This window comes from Cyrtonyx montezumae, unplaced genomic scaffold (assembly GCF_038088225.1).
Source record: "Cyrtonyx montezumae isolate F1298 unplaced genomic scaffold, pur_monq_1.0 scaffold_3, whole genome shotgun sequence".
Taxonomy (NCBI): Eukaryota; Metazoa; Chordata; class Aves; order Galliformes; family Odontophoridae; genus Cyrtonyx; species Cyrtonyx montezumae.
In genome coordinates this window covers 93,676,905-93,695,813 of record NW_027072034.1, presented here as the reverse complement: position 1 = coordinate 93,695,813, position 18,909 = coordinate 93,676,905, and the positions used below count along the sequence as shown (strand labels likewise).

The following is an 18,909-nucleotide window of genomic DNA, read 5'->3' as shown; positions in this document are numbered from 1 at the left end:
TCAAGTATAAATAATAGCATTTTTCAGGCTCCATATCTAAATGCTCTAGAGGTACAGGGTAAAATGTAAGTGGGTAATTGATGGATACTCCCTACCTCACAATAAATGTATACATTCTTTTTGAGAGATGGTTTTGAATTGCTTTTAGACTGCTGTAGTTCTTTCTTTTTGGGAGCAGTGAATTAATTATGAAATAACATGAATGTAAATAGAAAAGTAATTGATATTTCAGTTTCTCTTGATTACTTCAGAAAGGAAAGGGGGAAAAAAAACATAAGGTGGTGAACAGTCCTCTGTCACCCTCATGCTAGAAATTTTCATTGGCCCAGAACAGTAAAGTGTCTTCTGTAACTGTGATGTGTCACGACAAAACCCAGGGGTAAGGAGGGGAAGCTTGCATTTCCTTGTCCTTATTCCACGGCTTTCTTCACATCCTGTAGTAGGTGGAAATCTTTGGAGAAATTATTCACACGTCCTTTTCTGCTGGAGAGTTTGAGAGAGGACACCTACAGAGAGGATCTGATTAACTAAAGTCCCTGAAGGAAGGAAGGAAGGAAAGGGGAAAGGAAAGAGGAAAACAAACAAGGAATGTCATGTACAAGAAGGGTTAATTAACCTTGAGAAGCTTGAAAAACTCCTGCTCTTGGACATAGAGTCAGTGGTCCTGGAAATGGTTATGATAACTGCTGTCTGTGCAAGAGAAGGCTTGTTTCATTGCTAGGCTTCATATTTGTTTATTTAAGTGGAACACAAGGCAAGGTGAACTGAAGTGTGTTTCTTCTGCAGTGTTTCTGCAGAAGGAATGACTTCTGCCTTATAGTTTGGAAAAATGAATTTTTGTAGTTCAACATCCATAATCCATAAAACATGCTGTTTTATTAATACAGATCTCTTTAGATGGGTTTTATTTAGTCTAAAAAAGGCTGACAAAAAGAAAACTGGCTATTAGCATTATTCTCAATTTAAGTAAGAAAACTATTGTAATTATCAACTTTATTGTTGAATAATTTCTTATTACAGATCGTTATTAGGGTTCTTTCAAACTAGATCACGATTAATATAAGATTAATATAAGATCCTCCTTTCTTCTGAGTAAAATAAAAAATGTGAGCATGGCAACATAAATCCAAACTATATACAAAGTATTCTAGCAGATCAAGGGTTTAGGTGGGTCTTTTAGTCAAGATCTTGTTGACAGCTCCTTGAAGTGCTGAGTTAAGAGTCTAATACTGTACTTGTTTTAATAATGGTGTCACTCAGTGTTTCCCTTTTGTTCCAGCCCATCTAATGAGGGCAGGGAGGGTTGAAACTTCTGGTTTTATTGTGTAGCTCCAGTGAGAATTGGAAATCCTGAGATTTTTCTTACATCTGACTGTCTCTTGATAGTTGAAATGTGAGCTTGTATGATGAAGAAATACTGTAATACAGAAAAACAAAAATGTTCTCAGAAGTGAGTGTAAAAATTTTTCATAAGACTTCCTGCCCGTTGGTTATTTTTGCAAGGCTCAGTAATTGCTGTCTTTTGCACTCAGCTTTCCTATTAGTCGTTTTTAAAAATGCAGCACGTCCCACCTAGGTGCTGGTAGGAGCTCTGAGGTATTTTTGATGTAATTTCTCTGTCTGATGATGAGATGAGCCTGAGATGCAGAAAGGTCAGAGGCAAGGCAGTATGAAGATGTGTCTGCTGGCAATTGTGCAAACAATCCTAGTTTTATCGATGGAATACTTTTGTTTTGGAATGCAAGGCCAAGGGACCTAACCTTGTGTGTGTGCTCAGCTGCCTCTGAGAGGGATGCATAAGAGTGCTGCCATTGCCACCCACTGGGGTATCCAGTCCTCTGTCTCATATGCAGTTTGGAGGCATTACTCACTAGTCACCTGTTATTGAGGCTTTGTACTCAAGGCACACAGTGACCAAAAGTCCAAAAACTGATGTGAGTAAAGCAGAGTCTCAGTGGGATGGAAGAAAGATAATGTTGTTTCATATGCAAGAAAACACTGCCCTGTCAGATGCTTCCTCATTTTTCCACCCATGCTGTCATCCTGGCTTTCTTTCCCAAACCTTTGGCACTGTTCCTGTGGCTCCCTTGGGGGACAAGGGTTAGATGTATTTGTGATACAGATGCGCGAGGTGTTGGGAAGATGTGGCTAGAGGGATGGATCCAGGTCTGGGCCAGGCTCAAGAGGGAGCTGCCACAGCACAAGGGTGGGAGACAGCAGCTCCCAATCTGCTCTTAGCCAGGCTCTCTGGGTGGCTTGGGAAAGCAGCACTGCCTTCATTTGTTGAATAGGGAGCAGAAAGGAAAGAATTCTTGTTACTGATTTTTTTTTTAATTGCAATTTTTATTTTAGATTGCTTCTGGGGAAGGATGTGCTTCTCTTCAAAGCTATTCTGCCTAATAAGTTCTTGTTTGGGGTTCAGCTGGTGAAAATGATTGAGATGGTGTATGTTGAAATGCTTGTGCCTGAGGGTGGTGGTTTCCCTGCTTACCAGAGCTAGCAGCTTTCATTATTAACTGTGTCGTCAGTCATTCTGACAGGACCTGGTTCCTAGATGACTGCTGATATTTGAGCTCCTGATGTCAGCTTTTTAATGTAGAAAAGGGAGGAAAGTAATTTATCCTTTAGGCATAAGGCTGTGCGCCATAATTTTTTAAGGGTCCCATAGACTCAGTGAAAAGAGATGCTGACAAGTTTTTCTGAATCAGATAAAAACACTTGTGGCCTTGTGGAGGCATGTGCCACATGCCAAAACTCTGGAGAGTTGGTACCTCTGTAGTGAAGTGCTGTGTCTTAACAGAGCTGAGAAAGCTGGATTATGTGTTAGCACATACTAACTCTCAGTTGGATTGAAGAGTTCTTGCTCGTACAGAAAACTATTGCAAAGATACAAAATCAAATAATAGGGAGATGCTGTCTGTTGTGAAATCACTGCTAAGATATTTTATGCTCTGTGTATATCCATGGTGATTGCTGGCAGGAGTGTGACTGGTAGCTTCAGTAATGTCTGCTCTTGAAGAGCCTCCCTTGTGTACTGAGGGCTTTGCCAGCACATCAGAGTCCTGGCCAGAGGACGGCAGCCTGTTCTTTAGCACTAGACCTCTCCTGAGAGCCAGGCTGCCACTAGTGTCAAAGTGTTGGTTGACACTGACAAAAATAAGTGACCCTGGGGTGTTTAAAATGAGGCTGACAAACTCTCTAATGTGTGTTCCAGGCATGATGCTGACCCTGGTCTCAGGCAGAGAATGGTTAGTGGGTTTATTGGCTGCAAATATAGACACATTTCCCAAATACTCATTTGACTGTCAACTTGATAAACGCTGCTGTTGTACAATTGAGCCCTTCTGTGTCAGCTGTTTCACCTCTACCCCTACAAAACTTTGCCTTAGCAAATGTACTTTATGTAGTTTTCTCCTCTGGGATTCTGAAAAATGATGAATGTTGCTGAGCCCCTAATGAGCTTCTCCTGTATTAACGCTGTCTCCGTTTCTAACTCCCTCTTCACTTCAGAAACGTGAAGGCCTTCTTCAGACAACTCATGTTACAGAGGAGCTGACAACTACGACAGAGTAAGCACAGAATGCTTTAGTTTGAGTGTGTGTCTGTGAAATTTTTCAGACAAAACAGAAAAATAATCTTGTCCTCACCCCTACTAAATTAACAAAATCCTTAATGTGTTGCTTTTTAACTACATAAAAACAACTTCATCTCTGGAAATATGTTACAAAAGAGAACGGTGTCTTCTTGACATTCTTGTATCAAAAAAGCTTATATCTGGGTATCTCATTGGAAGTGACATTTGGGGGCCTTTCTTCCTCTTTCTGTGGATCACTGTATGTAACTCATTTCTGTCTGGAGTTGTTGCCTCTCTTAAGTAAAGAACCAGTGCAGATATTTTGGGAGTAGATTAGTTAGACAAAGAGCAATGACTCAAAACTGAAGTGATACTCTGATGAAGCTATAAGAAGAGATGAGATCTCTTATTTTCATAGAGTACCTGAGAGCTAGAGCTCAGTAAAAATAAATAAATAAACATCTTCACTCTCCAGATTTTGCAGTGGGTTTACTCTACTTTATGTTTTTACATTTCTTTTTGTAAGGAAAAGGCAAGACATGCATTTTGGCTGCAAATAAAAGCTGAGGTTCTCCTTCATGTGGCCTGAAGTCAACTTTTCTAAAAGGGGTTACACGAGCCCTCCTTCAGTCTTTCAGCATATTGGCTCCCTGTGGAGTTGGCTCAGCTTTCCATTACTTTGAAGATAAATGAAGTACCATGTGGCTTGCTCAGTAGGGAAGATATTTCAGATGGAAACATTCAAAAATGAGATCATAACATCTCTGTGTGGATGTTAAAGATCCATAGTGTTTTTTGTTTTTTTTTTGTAGGATCTGAGCTTTGCTTCTTATTGTGGACCAAAATTCCTGTTCTCCCTCCTATGCTCTTGAAGAGTGTAGTTAGCTTGTCCTCTCCTATTGATGTGGTTTGTGAGATGGAATCTATGTGGTAGGGTTTGGACATTTTTTAGCAAGAAAGATGTTTATAGTTATTTCTGTGTGCTTATGTGTGTTTCGCTAAGTTACTTAATAATATATGAAAAGAGGTTACTGTTTAATGTGCTGCATACCTGGACAGGTACAGAAAATGCAATCATCAGACTACAGCATTAATTGAGCACTTTCAAATTCCTCTGTGCAAATCAGGGTCTGATGCTCAGTTGGTAAACAACTGTGTGGTGATGTCACTGGGATGTGTATGTAATTCACATCTGGCAGTATTATATACTTTATAGTTAGATATGGTACGTTTTCTTTCTTAAGATAGAAGAGATTAAGGTGAGACAGATAGCTTTACTCCTTCTGAGCTATGTGTTACAGTCTCTACTGGCTATATATGTGAAAACTGTCAACAGAAACATGTGTGGTTGTTCACTCTTCATCATTAAAACAGTGATGCATAAAAAAAATTACAATTCTGTATAAAACGTAATTTCCGTAATTTCTATTCATTTAAAATGTATCTCTCTGACGTCACTGGTGGTCTGCTGGGGACACTGCAGCACGTTACAACAGGTCTGCAACATGCTCAGCCAACTGACATGGTAGGAGTGGTTAGCCCTCAGCATCTTGCAGGAGAAGACCTGTTAAACCCACAGTCTTGTTTTTTCAAAGTGATTATTCATGAACTAACACAATGTTTTTTTAATTCTCTGACTTGCAGGATGATGATGGGAAGATTTGGTAAGTAAGAAAGTTGACCCTGAATTATTATTTTTTTTATTTATATCCAGCAATCATGTCTACTTTCCCTAATGAGATCAAGATGCTGAATTGAGCAATGCCACGTGGTTGGAATGTGTTGTGGGGTCAGATTTTCGTACTCCACACATGAGGGTTAGAATTGGATATCTAGCGTACTGCCTTTATTTTGTAGACTAATCTTTGTTGGTCTCTTATCACTCATGTAATGAATGGTAAAAGTGCTGCACAGGGCAGTATTTCCTACTACTGTTATTAGTGGATTGCAAGCAAAGATCTTTGCAGCCCGCAGCAGTAAATTACACCTTCTTCAGACTGTGACTACTTAATTTAAATATAAATGAACATGTGAAAATGCAAGCAAAGGTACATGGTATGAGTGCAAAGAAAGCTCTGTTTATGTTTCTGTCTACTTGCAGGCACTGATCCTAATCCCTTTATGTACAGTACTTTCTCTCCTCCATGTTCATTAGACTTCACAGACTACCAACCGCAGATTGGGTCCTCTAAAAAATTAAGTGTTCTAGTGATACTTCCCAGAAGCTTCTCTTTTTTTTTTCCTATAGTTTAGTTAGCAGCACTACCTTGCTTACTATTTATTGGAGAGATGTGAGTTTCTCTGAGGAACTGTGTTAGTGGACAACTCATTTAGTTTCTCAGTTTCCGAAGTCATAAGATGTGAACGCTTCCCTCTCCCTCCATTGTAGAATACCTGCATTAGTAAGGAATTAAGTACTTTGAAAATAAGTAATGGGAGGGAACTAAATAGCATGTCTTTAAGTACCAAATAAACTTTGAAAATAAATACATTTATTTAACAACATAAATCTATTAGAATGTGTTTTCTAAAGAAAAATAATTTGAAATAGGAAAACTGTTGAAACAATGTTGAACAAGTTTAACAGCTTTAAAACAGTACAGTTATTCAGCTGTTTTTGATTTCTTTTTAACTGCAAATGCAATTATTTAGATTTTTTTTAACTTGTTTCACTCCGTGATGACAATTCAATTTACAATATCACCCAAACAACTCAGTGTTTGAAAAATTTGTCAACCCTGAAATGCCCATGTGGAATATTGTATGAATCTTTCCATGTTAGTAGATTTTAGTTTGGCTCAGATGCCTTTGTACATTGGTAAGATCTACCTGCTTTACAGTGATTTAAATATTTATACTGAATGTAAGCTTTGCTCTTAGTAAAGTGATGAATCAGGTTCTACTTACGTGTCCAGTTTTAAGCTTTACTGAAGTCAATTGTACTACCAGTAGGAATAAAATTAACTACATGAACATCTGATTTTGAGTTTGACCTATGGGCATGAATGAGCCTGTGATCATGGCTGTAGCATACCAAAAGGAGATGTTTTGTTGTCTCACTGATTTAAGCTATGATTGGAACACAGACAAAATTTGTTTCACTTTATTTTTTCTTTCACTTACATATTTTGTCCACCAATTATGAAGGACAAGAAAGGGCAGTCAGTGAATGATACATTTATTTGCAGTCACTCTTGAATATCCTAGTGTGGTTGGCTCTGGTGTTTAGGTAGACACTAAAAGAAGGTGATCACTTTTAGCTTGGGCCTCTGTTACGTGTTGTCATGAGACAGTCTCTTATCTTATGTAACATAATGCACTTTTGCTGTACTTGGCTATTAGAGGTGTATTCATTTTAACATTTTTTTTTCATGTAAAACCAGAGCGCGATGCCTTTGACACACTCTTTGATCATGCACCAGACAAACTCAGTGTTGTCAAAAAGGTAAAAAAATAATAATAATAAAATTCAGATTTTATTTCTTATATTTTCATCTTCTCACACATTTGGAAAGGTATCCAGAGAAATCTGAAAGTGGATGAAAAGGATTTTAAAGTAATAAAAAGAATGCTTATGCCCAGAAGATCTCTGCTTCAGAGACAGGTGGTACCTTGATTCATCAGCTTCAGTAAGGCTCTTGTCTGATAACTGTTGTTTATTGTCCTAGGCTTTTCTTTGTAGTGCTGATAGAGGCACTGGCACTTAGTTTGCAGCCATATATGTTGTTTTCGACTGCTCTTAGCAGTCAAAGATCAGTGCTTCATGTATATATATTCAGCAACTACTTATTTATCTGATTCAATCTAACTGGTGCAGGTAAGAAAAAGCCACTCCACAAAGTATTTGAAGTGATCCAGATTATTCTATCTGGACAGTACATGCTTTTATATTCCAAGTGCTGTCCTCTATCTAGCTGAAGGTAATGAGCATCATGAGGTGGCAAAAATTTTCCTGGAAGTGTCTTGTTAAAGCTGATGCCTTGCAATCAAAGGATATTCTCTAACAAACTGAAAAGTCTGGCAGACAATAAATGCACTACGGGTGACCTCAACTTCACAAATAAACTGCAAAAGAACCAATGCCATCACAGCCTTTCCCACTACGCTTAGTTATGCTTTGTGTGGTAGGAAAGATAACAAGTGTGTAATAGCTCCACCTGGTGACTCCTGGCTTATCATGCAACAAAAGTGATTATGCTACTCAGTTGTTTTTATTTGTAGGTACTTATTTAAAAGCAAATAGCACGCAGTTGTATTATTTAGCTTAAAAATGTCATACAAGAGTATATTAACCCTTTCGCATAGGCATCACCTGTAGTTCTAACTGGTTCTGGTGTTTTATAGTCTCTGATCACCTTTGTGAACAAGCACTTGAATAAGCTGAATTTGGAAGTAACAGAGTTAGAAACTCAGGTAAGATTTTTTTTTTTAAATGCAGTCTAACTGTGTAAATGACAATTGTAGGCCTTTATTCCATAAAACCATGTTATGGTACTGCTTCCTTTTTGGATACATTAATTAACAGGATCTTTTAAATAGCAGTGGCATTCACTGTTACTTTGCTTCCTTTACTTGTGCTTACATATGCTTCATATTGCTGTTTATTTGGATTTTACGGTGAAATTCTTGGATATTCACCATGTCCATATTAATGAATGTAGAATACCTTGGATTTCTGGGCAGCTTGTCGCATGGATCAAAGTGGTGTGCTGTAAAGCAGTTGCTATAGTTATGGATGGATGGTGGTTTGTGTCTTTTTAGCAGTGAGGGTTCCTAATGAGCTGGAGCCAGCTCATAATAACTGGCTGCCTGGGGCTCTCAGGAGGAGTCTGGCCTGCAGCATGCAGTTCACCACAGAGATATCAGTGCTAGCTTTGATCACATCGAAGAGGGACTGGAAACAATTATGCTATTGCCACAAAGGCCTTTGTGTCGTCTTTGTGCTGTGAGCACTTCTCAGTAGTGTGGATTAGCAACTCTGAGCTCCTGTACTTCAGTGGCTTGGCTGTTGTTGATATCCAGGTTAGTTTGTTTATAGCTCACTGAGGTACCTCTCTACCACCACGGTTAGCTCTGCAGGAGCTCCCCACTCTAGCAATAATCTGGGTACGGAATATGCTTGGAAACATTAAGTGTGAATTTCAGTGTCAGTGGGGTAGTTCTGACTCTGGAGGTCAAATTAAGTGATTTTCAGATTGGATTTTTGGCTGTGATTTAAAAACAGAAACAAGTATTCTCTCCACAGCTCAACGAACTCTAGAAAGAAGGTTGCCTGATTGTCTTTGGGGGAAAAAAGAATAAAAAAATGGCATGACATCTAGATAATTATTCCTAGGGGACCTGTCCCTGGTTTGAGACTTGGTTTAGTACCAGTCATTTGCTGATACTTTATAGCTTTGCTGAAAGGAATGGGTGACTTGATCTGATCTGTCGCTAGAAAATGTTTCTAAATGCCATAGAAGTATCCAGCCATTTACTTTTCAAAAGGTTACAGCATGTCACATATGCTGTATTGGGATCACAACTGAGATATCTGTTTGAAATACATAACATCTGCTCTCCTCTGGTAGGCAGTATGTCATCTTCCTGTCTGGTAGGAATACTGAACAGTACTGCTGAGAGTATTTATTATAGTAGTTAATATTTATGGAAACTGTAGAGTCTGTTTTGAGTTGAAACAATTTTTTTTTATGAAGATCCTACCCATGAGAGGGTAGAATTAATTTAAAGTTCTGATTAGAGGCCAATTGTATGTAACTCTCAAGTAGATTGTTTCTAATTTCTACTGCCTGAAACTATTTACAGTATATAACTGATTTAAATATTAGTTAAATGATGCTCTTGGATGGGTTAGTGTTATAGCTGATGGGCTTGTTTTATTCAGGAAATCAAAGTAGAGGAAGTAATGTTACTATATGTAGGGATGAAGCCTTGTATCATATATGTGTATAGCAACGCACTTCTAAGGAAAGAGTGATTCAGTTTGCTGAGCTGCCCTGATGATTGCAATGGTATAGGTGAATCTAGGGAGCAGATAAAACAAAGCCCTAAGTGCTTATTACACTTGCCATCAACTCCTTGCTGTGCATGAAAGGAAAAGTCAGTGACTCTCAAAGTGTCACAAGTCTCTGTGCTAGCAAACAACAGTGGTAGAAATTAATGTATGTCATTTGGACCAAGCGTTAATTGTTCTGCTTGTTTGTGAGTGCTTATTCGAAAACAGATGCTTTCACTTAGAAATGTCACCAGTATTTCTATTTAGTTTGCAGATGGTGTTTATTTGGTTTTGCTCATGGGTCTCCTTGAGGACTATTTTGTTCCACTTCACAACTTCTACTTAACGCCTGAAAGTTTTGATCAAAAGGTGGGTAGAATTTCCAGATTGTATTCTTTTTGCTTTGTTACCACATGATATTTTCCAGTCACTGTGTTCTTTCTCTTTGTGCCCAGTAAATACATTCTTATCTTCAGGAGCTGTGGCAAATATAAAAATATGTATGTATATGCTGTCTGTGGCACTTGATAGTTATCATTAAAAGTTGCTTGTGAAATTAATGGGTAAATTCCCAATAGTTAAGTGAGAAAGTGTCATTTGCCACACTAAAACCATGAATATTTAGAAGTAATGTGATTGATAAATCAACAAATCTTTGTGCTGAATAATACATTACAGAATCAAAGTGGTTTATTAAATTTCAGTACAGCTTGAAGTTTTTTAATGCTCAAGTATGCTTGATTGTGTTAGGCAGCCAAGCTGATGCCTGGCATTGCCTAGTGTTTACTATGTAAACAGGCAAGAAAGACAGAATTTGAGAGATGGGAAGCTCTACTTCATCTGCATCCCTATACACAAGGATTCACATAGTTTCTTCCCAAAGTCACAGTCTAAGCCCTAAAAACCAACCCCTCATCTCATTAGTGTCAGTTTCCTAACACCTGGAAGTCCTTCTTTCTGTGTTTTATGTAATGGTTCTACAAACAAAATGTATTAATCAATACATACTTGATATGATGTGTTTGATATGGTGCAGTAGAAGAGGTGGTACCCAGGCCATGGTCTTTGGTTAATCCAGGGTTAAAAACTGTGTGTTGAGAGCTCACAGATAATGTGTTTTGTAACTGATATAAAGCTAAGATGGCCAAGAGGCCCTGATCCTGCCAGGGAGTGATCATGCAAAGAGTTGCCTGTCTGAAATCAGTCTCTGAGGTCAGATGTGTGTTTTCATGTCCAGCTCCTGGCAAGGTCATTACCAACACTGCTGACTTAAACTTTGGAGAGAATGTACTTGCTCATCCTTTTCAGTTGGTTCCTTCTGTTTAGTAAGGGTCGACAAAGTGAGTATTGTGGAAGAAGAATGGATTGTTTGAAGACTTAGATTGTGTTAATCAGGGTATTAGAGCTAGAAGGGAACAAAATAGCTGTCTTGATATTAGCCCCAGTGTCCTGTGTAATTCCTAACATAGCAAGCATCCTTTGTTATCATAACCAAAAGTTTGTCTCTTTCTGCAGTTGTTTCTGAACTTGTGCATATATCTAGATATATTCAGTGTCTACTCTGAGCCTGGTTGTGCTGGAGTAAATTCATCTGTCTGCTGCTTTTTGTTCTGCCAGGTTCTGTAGTGGGGACAGTACTTGTCTAATGTAGGCTGAACTGGAGCAAGAAGCATGTAGGTCAGGAAACATTGCAAAAATATAGAAGATTGAAAAAGCTTTGTAAGATGAAGGCTTGTTTATATTTTGTATTACTTCAGTGCACTCTTTAGCAGCAGTAATGTTCCCTGAGAGACAGGACTTCTCATTGATAGAATAAGCCAGCTTTGCCTGAGTGGATCATCTCAGTGTTGCAGGAGTAAATGGGAGTATTCCAGATGAGCATTGTTGCAGGCTCAGCCTAATGTGCTGAGCATGCTAGTTCTATAAGTTACACAGGGGTCACTGACCTCCTTGATAGGTGACTAGTTGTTGTTTGGGAGCTTAAAGGGGTTCCCTGAAGGAAGGAAATCAGGATGTGGCAAGAGAGCTTCTTTAGGTGTTAACGTTTCTAGATAGGAGGGGAATTAGATAATTCTGAACATTCTATAATGTACAGGAGCTTGATAGAGCAGTGGAAAAATGTTGCTACATTTCCTACTAAACAAGTTTGCCTTTCTATCTCTTTATATCTATATGAGAGGTAAACTTTGTCTTTTGGGAAGGAGAAAAAATATATTTGGAATAAAATAAAAATATTTGGAAAAAAAATATTTTCATCTGGAAAATGGTTTTATCACAATGTATGAGGGAAAATAGGAGCAGGTGAAAAGATTAATAAAGACCTGAGCAATAAATACCAGTGAAAGGGGCCTTTCATCCTTGTTGCAGGAGTGCTATGTATGTGGAGCATCCTGATTTCCAAGATGAGTAGCTTTAATTAAGTCCCTCCCTTTTGCTGTGCATCTTCAAAACTGTCACTTGCAGGGACAAAACTGCACAGAAAATTCATAATCCAAATTGCTTGTTTATTCCATTAAACATGGCAGAGAAAGCTGCTGTACAGATCTCTTTAAAACATAATGATGGCTCCTCAAAGAGTATCTTCTTTCAATCTTGCCTTTTTCTTGTATTTTTACTTTTTGTCTGTTTTCTTTTCTCTGACTTTACATTCATGTGTGATCCTTGGAGGCTTTCTCAGGGAGCTGTCTGCCTTTCTGCACAGCTGTGCCTAGCTCGTTTTGCAACATCAATCTGCTCAGGAACTGCAACCACAAAGCATTTCACTTACCTTTATTTGAGAAATCTGATTTGAATTTTTTACTTTCCAAGCAGAGGAAGATAAAGCACCAAAGATGACTTGTTTCTTGATAACGTGATATTGATGTTGCTTCGAATACAGCTGATAATAATGCAGAGAAGTCTACTGTTAATCAGAAATATGTTCGTATTTCTCACACACCTGTGTGTGTTTTGTCATCTCTGTTTGGTTATGTCACTGCTGTTACACACCTTTTGCCAGGATGGCGACTGATCTCTTGCCTTGTAGTTTGAAATACTGAGCTTGGGTACAAGCAGCAAGCAGGAACTGCTCCACAAAACACAGCTCTGTTCTAGTTGTTACTGGGAACTCTTTGGTCTCTGTCATAAAGACTGAGATCAGAGCTTAATGGACTTTCCTGATTCATGTGGTACCCAGTCATCATTTTACCTTTGGAATTCTGAAATTACTTCTTGTGTATGAAAAAGTCAGTATTTGACCTGTAATGACACAAGCTTTCTTCTCTTAGTCTCTCATGTGCACTTTGTCATGCTCAAACTTGTAAATGTGTTTATTTGTTTAAATAGAATTATCATTTTATATATCGAGTGTAGTGAGACTAAAACGTTTCGAAAAAAAATTGTTTAAAGGTTTTATACTGCCTATTTAACTTCAGGATTCTAAATAGTTCTTTTTTTCAGGTCCACAATGTTTCCTTTGCTTTTGAGCTGATGCAAGATGGAGGACTCAAGAAACCAAAAGCTCGCCCTGAAGGTATGGACATGACATGTGTCTTTGAACTACATAAGAAGAAATAATAGCAGGTGCATTTCTAGTGCAACTCCATTCAAGACAACAGAGTAGTATTAAAAAGTGGAGCTGTAATGTGCACCATAACAATTTTCCAAAGGGTTAATTGTCTCTGTCTGGGGTATATTCTAACCTGTGTTTCTTATCTGACATAGGTTTACTGAAATATGAACATCATGTTTTAGGGAATGATTCAGGAGCTGTGCAGTGCTACATTATAAATTTGACTGGTGTTCTTGATCACAGTTTGATTCTTGGGGTCAGATAACTGAAAGGCTTTTCTCCTTTAGGAGATCTGGTAACAAACTCTTCTTGATTTATGGGAATTTGGGAGTCAGGACTGAACAGATGTAAAAACTGAGATTTTACTCTAAAGCCTCTGAATCTTTAAATTAATTAATGATGAAATCTGCACTGTTGCTTGCATGATGAATAAAAAGAGGAACTAAAAATTTCTCACCATTTATTGAGCAGTTATATTCTTACATACGTGTTAGAGCATAGGTGTCCAACTTTTTGGCTTTCCTGGGCTTCACTGAGTGAAGAGGGATTGTTGTGGTCCACATTTGGAATAGGTCACTGCAAAAGTAATGCCTCCAATTTATTTCTATGGAAACAGCAACAGATATAAAGAGCTGTCAACACTGAGCAAATTCTCAGATACAACATAGCAGATCATTTTTTTGCTCCAGAAAAGGTGCATGGATTCAGGAAGCAGCAGAACATGCTTGTGTTTTACTGATTGAAAATGTAATTATTAGTTATTATAATAGCTCACCAATCATACCTATTTACTTTTTGTTGCTGCTGAATTTGTGTGTATTCCTTTCTCGTCTGATCTTTATATCATTGCCATTAGCAGTAGCAGTTGATCACAGCTGTTAGTGAATGTGATTGTGTGTGTGGCTGGTATTTAATGTAAAACTGAAAACTGAGCTGCTCTGGTGGGCAAGACAGTACTGTCTTGGGCTCTGCTCATCACTGTAGTTTCATCAAATCCTCTGTAGGATCAGCATCTTGACAGCAGTCATGTATTACATATTTCTTAGAACAAGAATTTATTTTGTCATAGACTCCAGCAGTCTTTAGAAAATGAGTATAGAATCTCTGCTAATGCCAAACTGATCTATTATTCTTTCCTAAATAGGCTGGAAAATGTGTTAGATGAATCCACATCCTTTTGTTGGAATTGTGTTGTAAATGCCTCTTAAATTAGTTTTAGCCCATGCTTTCTGTGGTGCTTTCAAGAAAGAGGTTGTTTGATGTTTTAGTGCACCTTTATACCAGTGATATACAAAAAGAGGAGCATACAGAACTCCTGCCCTCTGTTCTTTCAGCCCAGTTCAATAGATTGAAGTTGAACTTGATGCTGAGTTATTGCAGAAAAACTGTGCTGTACCAGGTTAATTTTTTAGCCTCTAAAGGAGTTGTTATGGGATGTGAAAGTTTTAAATTGATGGAATATTTTAAATATTTTCATGATTGATTCCAGTTAACACTCTATTAGTTATTGTTGGGAATGTTATGACTGTGTCTGCTTCATCTTAAAATAAGACACGTGAGGCTGAGAATACGCTTACTTCTGGGTATGCCTGCAAGACATCATTAAGAAACACTGTAATCACCCACACAGGGAGGATGCATCTTACAATACTTACTCTTTAATGTAGCAAACAAAGGCATAACAAGGTCTAAAAGTTAAGAAAATGTCAACATAGAATTACAGAGTATCTTTTGCAGCAGTGAAGGTAATTAACCATCAGCCTGAATTGTCAAGGGATACAGATGGAATTTCTACCACTAGAGGATTTGAAAAGAAAAACAAAAGTCAATTGTCAACCTTATATTTTAAGTTCAGCCATCACTTGGTTAGTAAGCTCAATGCAAGATTTTGAAGGTCAAGTTCACAGAATCACATAATGGCTAGAAGATACCTCTGGAGGTATGTCCCTACTGCTCAATCAGGATCAGCTAGAGCCAGATACCCGGGGCCATGTCCAAGCAGCTTCTGAAGATCTCCAAGGAGGAAATTGCACAGACTCTGGGCAATTTGTGCCAGTGCTCCATCACTCACACAGTAAAACAAAAGAAAACAAAAAAACCCAAACGTCTGATGTTCAGAAGGAATCTGTGTTTCATTTTGTACCTATATGCCTGTTGACTCTGCTCATGGCACTGGGCACCACTGAAAAGAGCCTGGCTCTGTCCTCTTATACCCTCCCTTCAGGTATTTGTACACATTGATAGTACACATTGATAGTCTTAGGTCTCTCTCTACCCTCTTATAAGAGATGCTCTTGTCCCATAACCATCTTTCTTGTACTGGAGAGATCAAAACTCAGCACTTCAGGTGAGGCCTCACCAGTCCTGAGGAGAGAATAGTCACCTCCCTTAAGCTGCAGTCAGTGCTGCTCCTGTTTCAGCCCAGGATACCATGATAATTCCTTACTGCAAGGACATAACCTTAGGTCTGCATTTTACACGTGTTCAGATTATGTGACCACAATAGTTTCTTCTAACTCTAAATTCACATGACATTACACTGCCAAATAAAAGAGCTGGACCCACTCCCTCTTCAAGCAATAAAAACCCTCACATACCTCTGATTCCTCAGCGTTATCACCACAGGTTATCAGCACCAGTCACTGTAGATGTCACTGGAGATTAGTGAGACAGCCTTAAATGCCTCCAGAAACATGAGAGTAGGTGACTGGTGTCTGTCCAGAACAGTGCTGCTGGCTTGGGTCCCTTCCAGCCCTGGCTGTCCCATAGCCTGATCCTTTGCTCTTGCTCCTGCTCTTTCCTGTTGCCTCTTGCTCCCAGCACATCTTAGGATGTGGCATGTTTTTGCAAATGAAAAATACAAAATCATAAATGAGATAGGTGAAGTAATACAGGAAAAGTTTGAGAGGTTACTGAAAATAGCAGATGAAATGCAGAGGATATAAGACTGTTAATGCAGTGTAGGGTGGGAGGGAAGGGTGGGGAGGTCCTGGCAACGGTTCTTCAAAACAGGCAGTAGCTGTTTCCCCTGGACCTCCTGTTATTTGTACTTGACTTGTTAACTACATTATTCCTAATTCCTTGTGTTATTTTTTTAAATCAATTCTTGCTTACTTCTCCTTTCATAGATACCATTTCCTGTGTATCTTTTGCTTCCTTCTCTGCTTCCCTCTTTATGTTTTACCCAACCTTTATTTTCACCTCTTCAGCCTTCACTATCATCACAATTTTGGCCACATTGCTTGGCATTTTATTAGAGTAATAGGATGGGAGGTGTTAGTGGAAAAGCATTTGTATTGAAATTGTTTGGTTCCCTGATCTAGCAAGGTAAGAAGGATATTAGGTAATGAAAAGCTTCTAGTCTTCTGTAAGCTTATGGCTACTGAGTTGTGGGTATAATAGAATCATTTGAGTTGGAAGGGACCTGTAAAGCTCATCTAATCCAGCTCCTTTATAGTGAACAGGGACATCTAGAGCAGGTTGCTGAGACTGCTGTCCAGCCTGACTTTGAGTGTCTCCGAGGACTGGGCATCCACCACCAACTCTCTGGGCAACTTATTCCAATGCCTCACCACTCTTACTGTAAAAAACTTCTTTCTTACACACCTAATCTAAATCTCCCCTCCTTTAGTTTGAATCCTTGTCCTGTCACAACAGACCCTGATAAAGAGTCTGTCCCCTTCTGTATTATACACCCCTTTAGATACTGAAAGGCTGTCGTCAGGTCTCCCTGGAGCCTTCTCATCTCCAGGCTGAACAGCCCCATTTCCCTCAGCCTGTCCTCATAGGAGAGGTGTTCCATCCTTTGGATCATTTTTGTGGCTTTCCTCTGGATGTGGTCTAACAGGTCCATGTCTCTTCTGTACTGAGGACTCCACATCTGGATGCAGCACTCCAGTTGAGGCCTCACCAGCACAGCACAAAGGGGCAGGATCACCTCCCTCAACCAGCTGACCATACTTCTTTTGATGCAGCCCAGGATATTGTTGGATTTCTGGGCTGAGAGAGCACACTATTGGCTCATGGCCAGCTTGCCATCCACCAGTATCCCCAAGGCCTTTTTGGTAGGGCTGTATTTTACCCTTACCCCCCTGGCTTATACTGATGGTGGAGGTTGCCGTGACCCAGGTACAAGACCTTGCACTTGACTTTTTTGACAGGGCTCACTGCTCAAGCCTGTCTGGAGGATTTGAGGTTCAGAATCTTTTATGATGTATGTTGCTACATGTTTGCTTCTTCTGTGGCTAGTAAAGTTGTTGGTGCAAACTCAGACAATACTATAGGAGTAATGCTGACAGAATGTAGCATTTCCCACATCTCAAACAGATGCAGGCTTTCTCTGTAACCAATTTTAGATGAGTGAAGGGAATTATCTTTATTCTGTTTCCCGGAGATGTTAACTGTGACTGTAGCACAGTGAAGGTGGTTTGAAATGAATCTTGCGTGACACTTTTTGGGGTGATAGGAGCTTATTTTGTTGCAGTTCTTACAGGCTCAGAACTGTGAAGGCTCGTGTTCCTTTCAGGGCAAATGATGGATAACAAAATGCAAATTAAGGATTTCTCCTTTTCTTCTACAGATGTTGTCAACTTGGATCTGAAGTCTACCCTCAGGGTTCTATACAATCTGTTCACAAAGTACAAGAATGTGGAATGATCCTGGAAGCTGCTGAGATCTTCATCCAACCAATCTCCTTAGGCAAAAAATACAATGAGAACACCCTTTGCACATTCCCTTTGTGCCTTATGCTATACTTAATGCATTCTTTCCACAATTACTATCTTCTCTGTAGCTATTTGTATGACAGTCCCACTAAAAGTTATGCATGTGTAATCTCTAGGTCACTTAAAAAAGTGTAGATATTTCACACTTCTAACAGAAGGTATTCTTGGGTCTGCTGTTTGCTGTGATTGACAAATATTCTATCGATAAAGGAAAAATACCACTAACTACTTTAATAAGCAGGGAAAACTTGAGACTTTACTTATGACTGTAGACTTTGATTCTATAGTAACCTTTCTTTCATTTGATGATTTCCCAGACTTAACCATTAACATTAGAAATCATTAGAAAATCAACAGTGAGATTTATTGGGCTGTGCCTTTTCTGTTAAATAAAGTTTAGTATGTTCTATTGAGTAAGGTTGAGGTTAATTACAGACAGTATCTGAAGCTTCTGTTTTTGTGTTAACCTCATACTATTCTTTTATTTCCATTCAGTGTTTACACAAAATAAGACTTGCAATGGGATAACCATCTAGTTCTTTTGAGGTTTCTTTTCATTTCATCTCCTTATATGTTTGCTGGAACCACTGACATCCTTTAGGTAGGCATTTTCAGTTGGGTCAGTCATCAGGAGCTTGTCAGATATGCCCACGTTGTATTTATGCTTTCTGTCCCAATCCTTTCTGTGGGGAATAGTGAACTTAACAGTTCAAAGGCTAGCACTTCATTTCATGCAGCTAAGATAAAGGATTGGATTCCTCTTGAAGATACTGGCACCTGTACAGTTTTGGGAGTCAAGCATTTATAAAGAGTTTTTATCTATTTTCTTTCCTAAAATGTAAAAGTGAATTCCTATGCAAATAAGAACTTACCTCATGGATTACCCTGGCTTCTACATAAGGCAAAGTATATTTAGTGCAAGCCAGTGGTTGACTTTCAAAGTTGAACCTCTTCAGTGATGTTGGTTGTGCTTCAAGCAGATTTCAAGTCGTCCTCCGTCATCCCAAGAACTGAATTCTAGAATTTTAAAATAGTGGTTTTTTTTGTTTGTTAGTTTTTTTTCTCC

At 38.8% G+C, this 18,909-nt stretch overlaps 1 protein-coding gene across 4 annotated transcripts in view; it reads left to right on the top strand.

Moving 5' to 3' along the window:
• Positions 1-18,909, top strand: part of PARVB (parvin beta) — a 264,535-nt gene that overhangs the window by 35,209 nt on the left and 210,417 nt on the right. For 3 of the 4 annotated variants that reach the window (XM_065742409.1, XM_065742412.1, XM_065742411.1), the window contains exons 7-13: positions 3,511-3,569; positions 5,219-5,238; positions 6,958-7,019; positions 7,919-7,987; positions 9,837-9,938; positions 13,008-13,080; positions 17,699-18,865. In XM_065742409.1, coding sequence (XP_065598481.1) covers positions 3,511-3,569; positions 5,219-5,238; positions 6,958-7,019; positions 7,919-7,987; positions 9,837-9,938; positions 13,008-13,080; positions 17,699-17,775 — 462 coding nt within the window. In that variant the 3' untranslated portion in view covers positions 17,776-18,865. Of the gene's footprint in view, positions 1-3,510; positions 3,570-5,218; positions 5,239-6,957; positions 7,020-7,918; positions 7,988-9,836; positions 9,939-13,007; positions 13,081-17,698; positions 18,866-18,909 lie in introns of those variants that run through there. The other variant, XR_010622546.1, reaches the window with a different exon arrangement.